The following is a 14,467-nucleotide window of genomic DNA, read 5'->3' as shown; positions in this document are numbered from 1 at the left end:
AGTGCTGCAAGGTGCTCTTTTGAGACATATTTTTATGGGAAGCAGTGTACATGGATTCATCATTTGCAAGTGAGGAGACTAATAACTCTTTGTCCAACAGCCACCCCAACTTAAATAGACCAAGATGAATATATGTATATATTCTTCAGGTAATTTCTTTTCATCCTTAATTCCTCTGAATTAAATTATATGGCACATACAGAACAGGTTGGTAACAGTAACAAACCATTGTATTTGGATGGACTGAATACTTACTGCAGTTGTATGAGTTGGGGAACTTGAGCTTGTTGGCCAGGAGGGTACAGAATCTGTAGCTGAAGGATCCCAGATGGATGATGGAACATTATTGAATTCATTCCAGTTTCTCTGAACATCCTGCCCATAAGCAGATCGAGCTAAACCAAGCTTGCTAAAAACCTCTAAAAATAAAATGAAATAAAAATGAGTACATTACTCTTCTTCTTTTTCCAAGGGCAGTACTTTTCACCGTTATTTCCCATATTTTTCTAGCAGGTCCTGCTGCAGTGATATTAGAAGGTAATACAAATCTCATCTCATCTCATGTGACCAGCATCAGACAGGGCCACAAAGTTTGTCACGATTATAGTGGGGAAAGAGTTGAACCCTTGCTGTGAGTTACTCAGTCCAGCCTAAGCAGAGCAGCACTCAGAGTCCTGGCAGCTCTCTGTGACTGCAGCACTCATTTGCCTTGCAGCAGTCCCTTCCCAGATGACTCCTGGGAAGAGGCAGCACTGGGAGTGCCCCAGCCCCGACTCCATCTCTGCTATGAGAAGGAAAAGGGAGAACCAGCAGTCATGGCTCGCCTGCTTCCCACACACAGAACTGATCCCAGGTCTTTTACTGGTGCCCTCAGAGCCACGGGTGCCAAGTGTTGCTGATGAAGAAGAAAGAACCCCACAGCAGCAGCTGCCATTGTTTGCATTGCCAGGAGTCATCAAACTGTTGCAGTAAATCGCATTTTTTCAGTAGACGCCAATGCCACATCCAAAGTTTACTTTGCTTATCATCTTTTCAGCCAGCTCAAAACACACCACATGTGCCCAAGTACACAGAGCATCCACGCCCTGCAATCTCAATGCCTGGCCTCCTCTATTGCATTTATGGAAATTCACCCAAATATTTAAATACATTAATTAATTGCTGGGTTTAGTATGCATCAGTTCACTGTGCAGCTATACAAATACTGTAGGAAAACACAAGAGGAAGCCACACGAGGGCTGGGCCACTGCCTCACTTAAGAGAGCCATTGTTTTAAGCAGGTGTTTACGCTCACGAAACCACAGGCCTACTGGCACACTTGTAGGACCTACAGTAAAGTTTTGGGGGAGGGATGGAGAGGAAGAAGACCAAGGAAATAACCCCCAAAATCCAGAAATTTTACTGCAGCAGAGAAACTCCAAACCCAAGCAATCTAAGTCCATCAAACACTCTGCGAGATTTCACTAACTTTCTCTGAGTGAAACTCAGAATATAACAGCAAATTTTTAACCAATGTTCCTACGTAGTCTTCCCTTGTAGGAGCGAGGATGGAAACACTGTCTGTATTTAGACCAGTGGAATGAAGACACAACATTTCTATACCTGTATTTGAATATGGAAAAATATTTGAACAGGAGAACTCACCTCCAGTTAAGTTAAAAGAGTGTCCAAATGCAGAGAAGGAGTTGAGAGGTGTGAAATCAGGACTGCTGGGATTGCTGATAGGACTCCACAAACCCGAACTACATTTTATGGAGGAACAGGAAGGCAATATACAACTTATTAACACAGTACTATTGACAATATTAACTCACTGATCTATAAACAAATGTGTGTGTGTACATATGTTTAATTATTATATTTATATATATCTATATAAAATATACAGTTAAAAATACTAAATAAATATTTAATGGTGATCAAGCATTAGGAAATCAGTTTGGTTTTGTTTTAACAATAGATTTTGGTGATGTACGCTTTCCTGTGTATAAACCCGCTTTGGAGTAACACAATAACACAGACAGTGCTCTTTAATCTGTAGAATGAGTATCAAACAAACATGAAAGCAGCTCTTCTGATCAGTTTTTCAGAAAACTCATGGAGTCCAAGGCATAGTACAGTTTTTTTTCCTCAAGAAGATAGAATTTACAGTGACTTAGAAGGGATACAAATACACCCATGGACAAGCCTCTTAAAAGTAATAGATGACTTAACTGGAACCAGTGCTAAACATCCACCAAAACAAACAAAAACTCCAATGCACAGAGCTCACTCAGAAAGTAATTCCTTTACATATGGAAACTTGAATTCAAGTCCCTTTCCTACTCCAGAAAGGTTACTGCTTTTTACAATTAACTGCCAAAAGGTCAGAAAAGACATGTGCCTCAGGGAACGGGACTGAGTGCAGCTCTGTCCTGCTCCTCCTGAAAGCACAAAGCCCACTGACAGTTCTGGTCTCAGTGTTGAAATGGGAGTGAAAGGCATTGCTGTACAGCAAGGTACTCTGCTTCAATCTTCAAGTGACCTTGGTTCACACTCCTCAGCACAGAGAGAGCCAAGCTGATTCCTCATTGCATGGATGCCCAGGAACAGAATGCTGAGTTACTTGGAATGAGGAGGAAAAAGCTCCCATCACATCCAGAACATCGTTCTCTCTACTTTGGAGTCACTTGCAACTCCTAAACTTTTCTGCAAGGTGAGAGATGATGTGCCTAGACTTTAAAAATAGTTTAAAAAGAGCCTAACCAGAATGAATTCTGTCACTCCCTTCAAAATATCATTTATACTCAATCTTCTTTTCTAGGGGTCCAGGTATTTGCCTAGAGAATATATAAATTACCTGTCAGAGCCATCACTGTCAACAACTGTGTGGGAAATGCTGATATTGCTGGAAACATCTGCCTTGCTTGGAGAAACCTTTGGTAAACCACTGCCACCTGTGAGAATATGTATGTAAAAAATGAGTAAAATAACCCCCAGCAAAATAACAGAATATTCAGAAAATATTTGGAATTATTAAGAACTTCAAACTGGTTCTAGTACCTGGACTTTTGTCATAACCTGCAGCTACAGCAGCAAAAGTGGGGTTTCCATTCCTCCCTGGAAGAGAAGCTGCCTTTGCCAGCTTATGTTTGGTACCATTAGGCTGCTTGTTTTTTGTTTCACTAAAATGAGAAAGAAACCAAAAAAAAAAAGAGGATAAAAAAGAGTAAGGTTTTGGACTTCAGCAGTTTGATTAAAAAAGCAGCAATTTAAGCTAACATTCAAGAAAATTTTTGTAACAGCTCAACAGTTTTATGTAATTGCACATTTTTTCTAATCTACCATGTTTACAGCAAGGCAAGACATGCACAGTGGTGTATCTGCAGAAAAGCAGATTCCATGAGAAGAGGAAATGGGGAACAGGGAGATGCCCCTGTGAAGCACAGCTCCACAAGAGCTCAGTGCCTGGGAAATCAGTAGGAGGCAGGATGTGGACTCACTTGCTGCAGCTGCTGTTGACGATGCTGCTGTAGGTGCCTCCTCGTGGCGCGAAAGCAAAGGATGTGGGAGGAGGAGGCGGAGAGGGAGAGGCGGGCGTTGGAGAGGGCTGCCGCTGCTTCAGGAAGGCGTCTGCGTTCAGGGTTTGCAGAGAGAGCTTGTAGAGGTTGTCTGTGGCTATAAAGAGAAACACAAAACAGCTTCCTGTAGGATTTGCACTACAGCAAAGACTTCTCCAACTTCTGCTATCCCTTCTGGTCAAACGGAGGAATTATGAGAAAGGCTGTTTGCTCCCAGTGATGGATGCAGCAGCTCCTTCTCTATGTTCAACTATGGTTATTTAGGTCTGCTGTTTATTTTCAGAGAGACTGATTTGCAACACAAACAACCAGGAGGAGGTGAGTTGGTTCCCACACAAGGGATTTACAATGCAACCACAAAAATTTTAACAGTGTCCCAGGCTAACCGGTGCATTAAAGTGTTTTTAGTGCTCCCTCTCAAGGACAAATAATCTAATTAGTTCCAAATTTGGCTGGAGCAGACCTGACCAAGCAAAACCCCATCTACTGTGGAAAATACATTTTTTGAGCAGTAATTATAATTTTCTCAATTTCTCCAGCAGCTTCTGAATCCTGTTCATCACCGGAGAGCTGTAGAGTGACCCGTGTTCTGCCCACGCCATTTTCAAACCTCCCAAATCATAACAGATGCTCCCAATATGGGGCCTACAGCAGAAAAATGGAGCTCAGCTATGCAGTGAAAAGGGGACAGGAAGATCTATAAACAGATCAAGCCTATCTACAGATTTTAATTGCGGAACACTCATTGTGCCATTGTCTATGATTACTTACAGCTGCCAGCTTTGTGGAGAGGCACAGAGTCCCACTCTGGTGGTGGAGAATCCTTTTCCCCTTCTGAGCTGCTGGTGTTTCCTAGCTCCTGTGCAGAACCACTGGGGAGAAGTTTTGCTAATACTGATGGCCTGTTCTCCATTAACTTACTGCTTGGACCTATTAAAACAAAAGAAAGACCATGTGTGTGGATAATAAACTGAGTAACTTTCTTCTCACATCAGACTTAGAATTAAGCACTCAAGAGGGGTTACAGACAAGGCTATAAAACTCTTGAGGTATTTACAAAAAAACAGCCTCACACTACCTCTTGTTTTGGGGAGGTTTCTTGATTTAGAGCTACTTGACAGAAGGTGCGGTGGAGAGATCTTGGATGGAAAGGTTTTGCGCTGCTTGTTTTCCAGTGGGGGAGTATAAGACAATTCCAAGGAACTAAAAGAAAACAGAAATTCTTTTATTTCAGAGCTCTGAAGTACTGAAAAGCACTTTTATACGCGCGCGCACACACACACACACACATATGTGACCCACACTGCTCCACACAATGTATTAGGCTCACTCACGCCCCAGAAGCAGCTTTCACCCTGGAGCTCCAGGATCACAAAACCCATTTGATTATACAGAGGCAACAAGAAATGGCAGCTGCCCTGTATCTACTCTATCCCTATACACACCTGTCAGATCCCATGCCCCTAATACAATATTGCCCTAAATATACAGGACTGTTTTTTAATCAATAATATAAATCTACTTAAATGTACTACCAAATTCAATTGGTTGTATATTGCTATTTTTCTCCAGGTATTTGATTCTGTCTCTCAAACCTTCTAGGGAGGAACTATTTTCCCCGTTTCTTGCAGAAGAATTCCAAGCGAGCTGTCATTGTGGCCTTTGAAAACTGTCACACATAATGAACTTGAATATTATAAGATAAAGCATAGTACATAATCGTAAGAATAAATAAGGAAGAGACATTTCCAGGATATGTTTTCAGAAATATTTTGAGGAACATTAATTTCTTCTAACTGTAAATTCAGTCTACTATTAATTACAGCAGGAAAAACACAGCTGATATACCATACCTCCATTTGGTAAAGTTTACTTTTGTGGCACTTGGATACCAATCTGATTTCACAATACTATTTTGGAATGAACTAGCTATAGTGAGACTAAGATTCTTCATGTTTGCCCCTGTCTATGCTCTGCAATCAAGCACATGCCAGTAAGGGACAGGGACTGGCAGTGGCAGCAGCCTCCTTTAATAAAGCATCCAAGACTGACCTGACTCTCTGATATGAAAAAGCAAACTGAGGCTGCAGTTTCCCAAGGGCAGCTAAAGGCACTCTAGTGCTGGCTCACTGTGCTGCCCCTAGAATCATTAACCCCACTTTTTGTATGCAATACCTGTTGTAAAAACGTTAACATCCCTGTGCCTGACGTTCATTGCTGGATTTAGCTCTCACTTATGTACTGTGCTTCCATTAAGCAATTTATTATTTGTAAGCTTCAGATATTCCCTGACATCAGGAAGGAAGAAGAAGCTGCTTAAAGGTACCTGTTGTTGGCATTTACCAAACTGGCAGCTACAACAGTCAAATACAGGTATTTTTATCAACCCATCTTCCATTTAAACATGATACTTTCCCTACTAAACAGCCTTCATTATGCTTACCTGGTTTTCACATCTACAGGGATTTCTTTCTTGATACTTGTAAGCACTTTTTTGGTTTTCTGTTTTACTGGGACTATTTCATTTTCAGGTTTTTCTGCTATAACTTTTCCCTTTTGTTTCTCAGGTTCCTATAAAAGACATAATGACACATTAATAATCATAAAAAGCAAAGTCTCTCTTGCATCAGAACACACATAACAAAGAGGGCAGAGGAAAGAATGCTGTTGGAAAACATGATCACTTTTACAGTATTAAAAGTATTTTTTCAGGACTTCATGAGTTTGCCTATAAAACATGGTTTCTATTTTTTCTATTTAGAGAAGCAGAAATGGAAATAACAAATTAATGAGCTTCAAGAAGATCTGATGTTTGCAAATACACAGCTCCCCTGCCCATGGCCTCTGAGTTTATTTAATATGATGCTAGCTCTGTACTGAGACCTTTACTACATCTGCTGCATGCAGTCTAGGCCACCTAAAACACACTCTTCAACAAAGCAAATAATACGAGCAACTTCACCATTCAATTTATTATTTTCTTTAACTACACTGCTAAGACTTTCTAAATACAAGTATATTCTCAAATAGCCATCCTGAAAATATCAACAGTAACTTTCAAGTGACAGCTTACTAAACTGTAACCTTTAAAATATATCACATGGATTTTTTTTTTTCCCACAGCTATAATCCCTGTCTTTTACAAAGTTCAAATTTAAGACATCAAAATTTAGGATTGGTTTTCTTCCCTTTGGCATTACCTCTCCTTTGTTTGTCAGAGTTTGCTTCAGGACAAAATATCTATGACAATCCAACCACTACACAAATTGTAGACATTAGTTTATTACCTTGGAGCATGTGAGCTGAATAAGTTAAGCAAAGGCAGGGGTATTGTATAAGATAATTAAGTTAACTATGTGCTGACAAGTTACCACCATTGATCTGAGCCTTTATAAGCAGCCAAAGGCATGATTTAGCATGCACCTTAATTACTGAATGAAATTAGCATCCACACTTTGGCATTTTATTCTGCAAATAGAACAGGCCGGGAGATAATCACCACAATGCTGCTGACAGCTGCTGGCTAATTCAAGCCACAGCCACCTGGGCATTTTTAGTCCTGAGACTACAGGGCTCAAGCATGTTCACACTCAGAGGTGCAGATTTGATACAGTGAAGGCAAGAATTGGAAAAAGTGCTTTTTAATTAACCTTCTTCCTTTATTAGGTATTATGTGAGGATGGTGTGGGGGAGAGAGACTGTGTTCCTACTCCAGCAGGTGATACAAGGCCATAAAAGGGCCTCCTTTTCTCAGCAGTGCCATACCTCTTTGAGAAGTGGTTCTGTATCTGGGTTGGAGGTTTCTGTTGTGGTTGAAGAACTGTCATCATCTGCCAAGGAATCCTTCAGCTCATCCTCCTGTTGCTTTCCTTTCCCTCTTCTGTCCTTTTCTTCCCGCTTCTTCTGTGGCTTAGCCTTGCGCTGAATCATTTTCCCTTTTCCTAGAAAGATATGGATGCTTCAGATGCTCAGCAGCAGCGCTCAGAGACAGGAGAGTTCCCTTCATGTCAGAGGCTACCCCATGTGATTAAGCCTCTGAAGTTTGTTGCCTGTTATGACACACCAACCACTTTTGCTCCTGTGCACCAAATGTGAGCGAGAGAAGAACCCTAATGACCACCACATTTATGCTCCTGAGCCGTGTCCCCATTGCCTCTCCGTGCATGTGGGCACCTGGTTGCCTACAATTCCTCTCTGCTTTGTTCCTGGCATTCCTTTTAAACACCATAGAATCCAATTTGACAGTTTAACCACATAACGTTAGATTTAAACATAAATTTCTGAGGATGGCAAAAGCTCTATCATCCAAACAAACGAAGAACAGAAATGATCAGCATGCTTGTCAGTTGAAAAAAAAACCCAACAGAACACAAAACAACTTGAAATAAGACTAGTGTGGATGAGAAAAATCACTAACAGTATTTGTCTAGCAAAGAGGTAAAAAATCCAAAAGACCAAAACCTGAAAATCTCACACCCAAGAATACTTTCTCCTCCTGACATGTTTAATTCCTTCAGAGTGGACTATTCTCAATACAAAGCAACTGTGCACGTGTGTGCAGAGTCTCCATGAGCTTACCATTGCCTGCTGCTGTGCTCTCACAGGATTTGAGCTTTCACAACAGTCTTATGTCTTACTAGCTGTAGTATGTGCCCCTACTCATAGGATCCTTCTTGAGATACTGCTCTTCAAAATAGGCACTCTCATTTATGAGCCACACAGTGCCTGCATACAGCCTCCTGGATGGATTTAACTGCTCAGATAAAGACTCAAGCAACCTGTGCTGAACAACTGGATTCTGCCTCTTCTGGAATCTGAACTAGCTCGAGCTGGAATTGAGACTGGAAGCACCCTGACAGGTGTTATATTTCATTTGGCAAAATGGTTAAGTTTGTACCAAACCAGAAATTTGCCTTCAGTATTTTGGCAAATACCAGATACATATCAGTGCCTTCAAACTTTGTTTTTTAAGATATAAGTATCAGTGTTTTCAGTATCTAGGACAACAAAAATATTGGAGATAAAAATATTCTTTTTAGCATGAATGCAAATAGATACGCCAATACAAGTAGATCTTTATGAACATTTTTTCAAGGTTGGCTTCCAGCATATTGGGGGCATTTTGGCTGGGCCTCAGAAGGCCTCATTCCAAAATTTGCTTGAAATGTAGTCTACATTCAGCATTGCTAAACAGTTTAATGTTCATAATTAGAAAATCTATGTAAAATGTTATCATGACATTAAAATGTAACATGAAGCAGCTGTTTCACAAAAATCTAATGCAGCCTCCACTGCAGTCTACTAGGATCCAAGTATTGGGAAGCTTAAACAGAAGACTATATAAGACAGCAATTCTGCACAGGGTCTTATGACAGACAGTTTTAGTCCAGAAGCTGCTGCTTCTGCAAAAGTTTGTGATTAGCTCTGAATACTTATCTAAAGACAGATATCCATGTGTGTATGTAGGTGCAGATAGATTATGGAACTTGCCCTATGGTTTTATGTTTTTACATTTTAAAGAGGACAAATGGAAATGGGCACACTACATGATCTGGAGTGGGAATATGCTTCTGAAATCAAACTTGGTGATCTCCACATACTGTGTGCAGCTGCATCACAAAATGTTCTGAAGTGCAAGAGCTGCCTCCTTCTTAGGGGGAGCTAGAAATGGAAGATGCACTCCAAAGTGCTTTCAGGCATTCAGCACATGGACTGGATCAGTCCACTGCACACCCATGGATGTTCATATGTAACCCATGAGAATGCTGCATCCTCACTACCAGGCACTTTGCTTTCCAGAGCTCCAACACTGCACTGCTTGCCATTATGGACACCATCCATGAAACCTCCCTAGCATCACATCACCTTCTGTAGTCCTATTTAGCCTTTATGGAATGAATAGCTGACAAAATGATGGCAGTTCTCCTAATTTTCCCCTACCACCTATCACTGAAAACTAAAAACATAACAGCCCAGAAACAGAGTAGTGTATTTCAGTGAGACACCAGAATGTCTCACCACTTCAGAGTTTCCACTTTGAAAGTCCAAACACATCCTAACATCCACTCCGAACTAATTAAGAACTTTCTACTCATTACCACCTAAGAGAGTGAAGCCTTTGCCTTTGGTGAGGCACAATCTTACAGATGTTGCAGTGTTTATACACCTTCCCATGATTCCTTTTCTTAACGTTATCTCTAGTAAGCAACACAGTGCCATTTCTGTACAAGTGTTGCTAGCAAAAAATAAAAAGTTGTTTAGAAATAAACATATTAACACTAAATAATCATATAACTCTGAGATGCAATTGAAATTGTAAATGCAAATCATAATTAGAAATTCTAATTTAAGAAATGTTCATAAGAAGGCAATAACTGACAATTTCAAAAGTCTAAACATATCTAATGTATGAAATTCAATTCATTATTTTAAGCACTACACAACTGGAAAGATGGATAAACAAGTCCAACTCAACTCTAGCCTCATCCAAAAATGAATGTAATTTATAGACACAGGTGCCTTGTATTAATTTGCTGACCACCTGACATTAAGGATTTTCTACAACTGCAAGTCTAGGCATGAAGAATTCCATTCCCAAACAATACCACAGGGGCTATTTACCCATCTCTCCCTCTCTTCTCCTCCTCCCTTTCTCCCTGCCTCACTTTTCACAATACACTAGGACAACTTCCTTTTCCCTTCTTCAACCCTGAGCCCGAAGCCCAAATGATGGAGGTGGGACGGACAGATACCGACCCAAAGGCAAAAGAGTAGCACCAAAAAGCATTTTTCTTTTTCAGAGAATCAGGTGTCTAGATATTCACACCTGCTTTCATCAAAACATGCCACAGTTTTTGCAGGAAGAATGACAAGCTAGCACTGCACAGCGAACTTCACTGCCATGAGGCAACAGAAGTGTTCAAGACACAGGCACACAGCATCGGCAGAGAACCACTCCCTTCTCACACTACGAAGACATGACCTTTACAGTTGATTAAATCTTGTCCTATGGTACACACAGGAAGTCATCCCATTAAAACAGAATTGTATTACCTTTGTTTTTTGCTAGTGGAGATGGGGGCTGTTCTGTAAACACATCAGGGGAAGGGGATTCTGGGTGGTCAAAGTCTTTTTCCATAGTTTCTATGAGGCCAGTGAGATCTGAATCCTCCGAGCTGTGCCTCCTGCTGTTGGCACATTCGCCGTGAGGCGGGCTGAGAAGCGGGAGCTGTGGCAAAGCACTTTCAGTCTGTTGCTCTTGCTGCTGGGGCCCGGCTGCTGGGGGCTGCTGGAGAGGCTGCTCTGCCAAAGCTGGCGCCTGCTGCTGCATCAGCTGCTGGTTCTGCCTCGTCCCCTTGGCTCTTTTGCCTGCGGCATGAGTCTGAGCTGTGGCACCTGAATCCAAGGTAAAGGGGCCCGTTCTGCTTACTGACTGCATGGAAGCTGCTTGTGCTGAAGTCCTGTTAGGTATACTTGAATTGGTTTTGGATTTGATGTTTTCAACATCAGATGCATTTCTATTGCTGTGAAGGTGTGCCGTTGCATTGCATTGCTTATGATTCCCTGCACCGGATCGTGAAGATGAACTGCCTGCTCCATAAATTCCTCTGGACGAAGTGTGATTAGTATCCGATCCAAGTGCATTCAAGCTGGAAGAGTAACACATGTTTAAACATACTTTGCAATGTTTCCATTCTTCACCGTGAAAAGAGAATCACTGTCTCCAAAAGATGCCTTAAACAATACTATTCTTGGCATACAACCAGCAAAAATGCCTAAAACTGGTTTGGCAAGTCAGTAGCCTTTACCATTTCCTGCTGTACACAGGAACAAAAACACAGTACAATGAATGTTGATATATATGATGGAGGGAACACTGAAAGGAGATGATCTTAACTTAAAGACACCTAAAGTAGTAACTTCTGGCCTGCAATTTTTTTTTTTTTGCAGTCTATACATTTCATTTTTGAGAATATTAACAGAAATCTCGTCAGGGTTTGGTTTTTTGGTGGATTTCTTTTTTTCCTTCCTTTTTTTTTTCCCCAAAAGAAGAATATTCCTCACAATCACAAAGTTCATCTTTTCATCCAAGCCATCTTTTCACAAGCAACTGTGGGGATTCTTTATTCATTCACCTGCTCTACAGAGCAGTATTACTTTCTAACTGACCTGATAGCTAAATAAGTAAAGAAATAAATGGCAAAAGTACCACAAGAAGCCTAAACATTTACTTACTTTCCGTCAGATGAAATTCCAACTATTCTCCTGAGATCAAGCGGCCTTCCCATATCAAAGGGAGGATTTGAGGCCTCAAAGGACAAGCGTCTTCTAAATGGCTCCCAAATTCCTTGAGCTTCTAGATAGGCTGTTCCAATTACCAAGAGAAATAGCACACTGCAGAGAAGAAAGATAGTCATCTAAGGATTTATTTCTTAGTTTTGAGCATTTAAAAACTAATTACTCTAATCACACAGGACAAAAAGTTTGTATCCTGTACTGAAAATACTAAAAATTGCATCCAAACCACAATTTTATCTGATAGAGACATAACATACACACGACTGGCATGATAAGCAAATCACCAGCACTGAGAATGGGAGCTAGATGCAAGCCTGACATGCAGTTGCTGAGTGCATTAATCCAAAAGAAAAAAAGTTGGACTTCAAAAGTTGGAGCCACAAGCACGTAATTATTCAAAGCAACAGTGATTTAGGGAAGGCAAAAAAAACCATCACCATATCAAATTAAAAAATATGGACTATACAAACTCCTAGTGTTCATTCCCAGAAATTAAGGATAGCTTTGGAGTGACACGGAAGAGTTATTTTAATGGCAACTAGCAAACACATACATGATGGCATCCTAAAACTTAAAGGCAGTTTATGCACAGGAATCTTGGAATATTATAAAATATATTAGGACTCTTCTCTAGTTTGGTGCTAAGAAGGATTTTTGTATTTTTAGGAAAAAGACACAGTAAGAGAAGGGATTAGTATTCTCTATTCTTTGTAAAGTCTAATTAACAAATATAGCACATATAAAGTTATCCAAGCAAACTACACTTATGAGCTGACAAACATTACTCTGTCAAAGAATTAAAACCAAACTCAGCCTATACATATCTAGCACATATGTAGAAGAAAACCACATAAGTACTCACTCAGCACTTTTAAGTAATGCAGTGTTAGTGATGACACAAAATTTCCTAAGTAACAGAAATTTTCCTCTTACTTTGGAAAATGCAGTTTCCTCACCAAACACTGCATTACTTAGGAAAGTGCTGAAGAGTCAAAAAAGAAAATGAAGTGGGCTGTAACTTTATCTTCTCTATTTCTTTTGTTAATGCCTACAACGAAAGACAGCCTAAGTGAACATTTGCAAAATGGAAGAGCCAGTAACTTACTGCAGGAGAAGAAAAAAGAATATGACATGTATATGATAATGCTTTGGATTTGCAGCACACAAAAAAACCCAGTTTTTCTTCAGAGGCATCTACAGCACCAACACATTTCACACTAAGATATAAGCTTAACACTAAGAAAAACAGCATTTGTTGCTACTGATAAGTAAAAAATCATACTGATAAGTTTCCATGCTAGAGTTCTCTCTGCACAAAAGCAGTGGGATAAAGGGTCTCACATCCAAGAGGTGAGCAGGGACATAGGTTTTATAACTCTTGATTTCAAATAAAGACAGGTACAGTTTAGACTATGAAAATGGTGGCATTTTCAACTTATAATTCAACAAGGTATAATTAGCACATGTCTGTTTGCTGAAGAAAAACCGTGCATTAATATCCTACTATGTAACCTGTGAGTGTGCAGTGCTGCAAACAATGTCCTTCAGGTTCTCAGAAATCCCATTATTAGTATCACCAGTTGTCTGTCACATTACAAGTGGCAGCAAAGTTAAATTCATCCAAGGCATCTGCTAAGCTCATTACAGTCACTGCCTTATATCTCTCTAAAGCACAATAATACAGAAGGATGCTTACATTTCTACAGGAATTCACTGCTATCAGTGTTTTAATACCTAATATGTTTCAAGTTTGGCTTATTTATCAAAACCCCTACAGATTATCAGGGCTAAGAGGAGTACGTATCTCACCTAAGGAAATAGGTTCAAGCAAGAAGTGTATTATTTTGTCCTTGGTCCTTTTGAGCAGAAAGTCAGTACTCCTTTGCCTTAAACAGTTCACACTCAATTTATAGGAGTGTTTATCAATTTGATCTCCTTTTCCCCTATTTTATTGTACAACAAATAGAGCATGTGCTGAATACCCATGTGCTTCTGTGTAACCCATATTCGAGCAGTGGCAGCTCGTGCCCATACAGCAGTAAGAACAAACACACACACAACCTCATTATTCCTGAGATGATTATGTACAGTGCCAGTTCCCAGTTGGGCCTGGGCAGTGCTTCAGCACATGTTGCCAACATGTGATATGGAAGCGATGCATTCAAAATAAATACAAATTCAGAGCCTCCCGCAGTGATGAATTTTAATTCACGTATAACTCTGGAAGCAGTGAAATCTGGTGTAAACCTGGAAAGAACATAAAGCACATCAGAACTTTTCATATGAACAGCACAAAAGTTTGAGGCAATTTTTATAACTCATAAATTATAAATTAAAAAAATCTGTAATTCAACTCCATTGATTACCACACCGCCTAAAAATACTTGTACATCTTTCAAATACCTCAAGATGTGTTTGACTATGTTAACTAACACCTTTGCTTGACACATCTGATTCTAGATTACTCCTGAAGTACCATATGAAGTTATAGTACTTGAAAATGTTTTACCACACCTGTTAATAAAAGCTATGAATGCAGTAAAAATGTAACAGCAGGTCTAAGTAAGTAATGGAACCAACTACTGTGTGAGCTATAAATTTTTTAAACG

At 40.0% G+C, this 14,467-nt stretch overlaps 1 protein-coding gene across 1 annotated transcript in view; it reads right to left on the bottom strand.

Moving 5' to 3' along the window:
• Positions 1-14,467, bottom strand: part of TMEM131 (transmembrane protein 131) — a 93,011-nt gene that overhangs the window by 4,100 nt on the left and 74,444 nt on the right. The window contains exons 29-40 of the mRNA XM_038128597.1: positions 13,920-14,105; positions 11,796-11,954; positions 10,614-11,209; positions 7,326-7,501; positions 6,004-6,131; positions 4,639-4,763; positions 4,332-4,490; positions 3,483-3,657; positions 3,043-3,164; positions 2,840-2,936; positions 1,645-1,742; positions 256-419 (exon numbers count right to left, since the gene is read on the bottom strand). Coding sequence (XP_037984525.1) covers positions 256-419; positions 1,645-1,742; positions 2,840-2,936; positions 3,043-3,164; positions 3,483-3,657; positions 4,332-4,490; positions 4,639-4,763; positions 6,004-6,131; positions 7,326-7,501; positions 10,614-11,209; positions 11,796-11,954; positions 13,920-14,105 — 2,185 coding nt within the window. The remainder of the gene's footprint in view (positions 1-255; positions 420-1,644; positions 1,743-2,839; positions 2,937-3,042; positions 3,165-3,482; positions 3,658-4,331; positions 4,491-4,638; positions 4,764-6,003; positions 6,132-7,325; positions 7,502-10,613; positions 11,210-11,795; positions 11,955-13,919; positions 14,106-14,467) is intronic.

This window comes from Motacilla alba, chromosome 1 (assembly GCF_015832195.1).
Source record: "Motacilla alba alba isolate MOTALB_02 chromosome 1, Motacilla_alba_V1.0_pri, whole genome shotgun sequence".
Classification (NCBI taxonomy): Eukaryota; Metazoa; Chordata; class Aves; order Passeriformes; family Motacillidae; genus Motacilla; species Motacilla alba.
The sequence above is the reverse complement of the archived record's forward strand: the minus strand, read 5'-3'. Positions and strand labels throughout refer to the sequence as shown.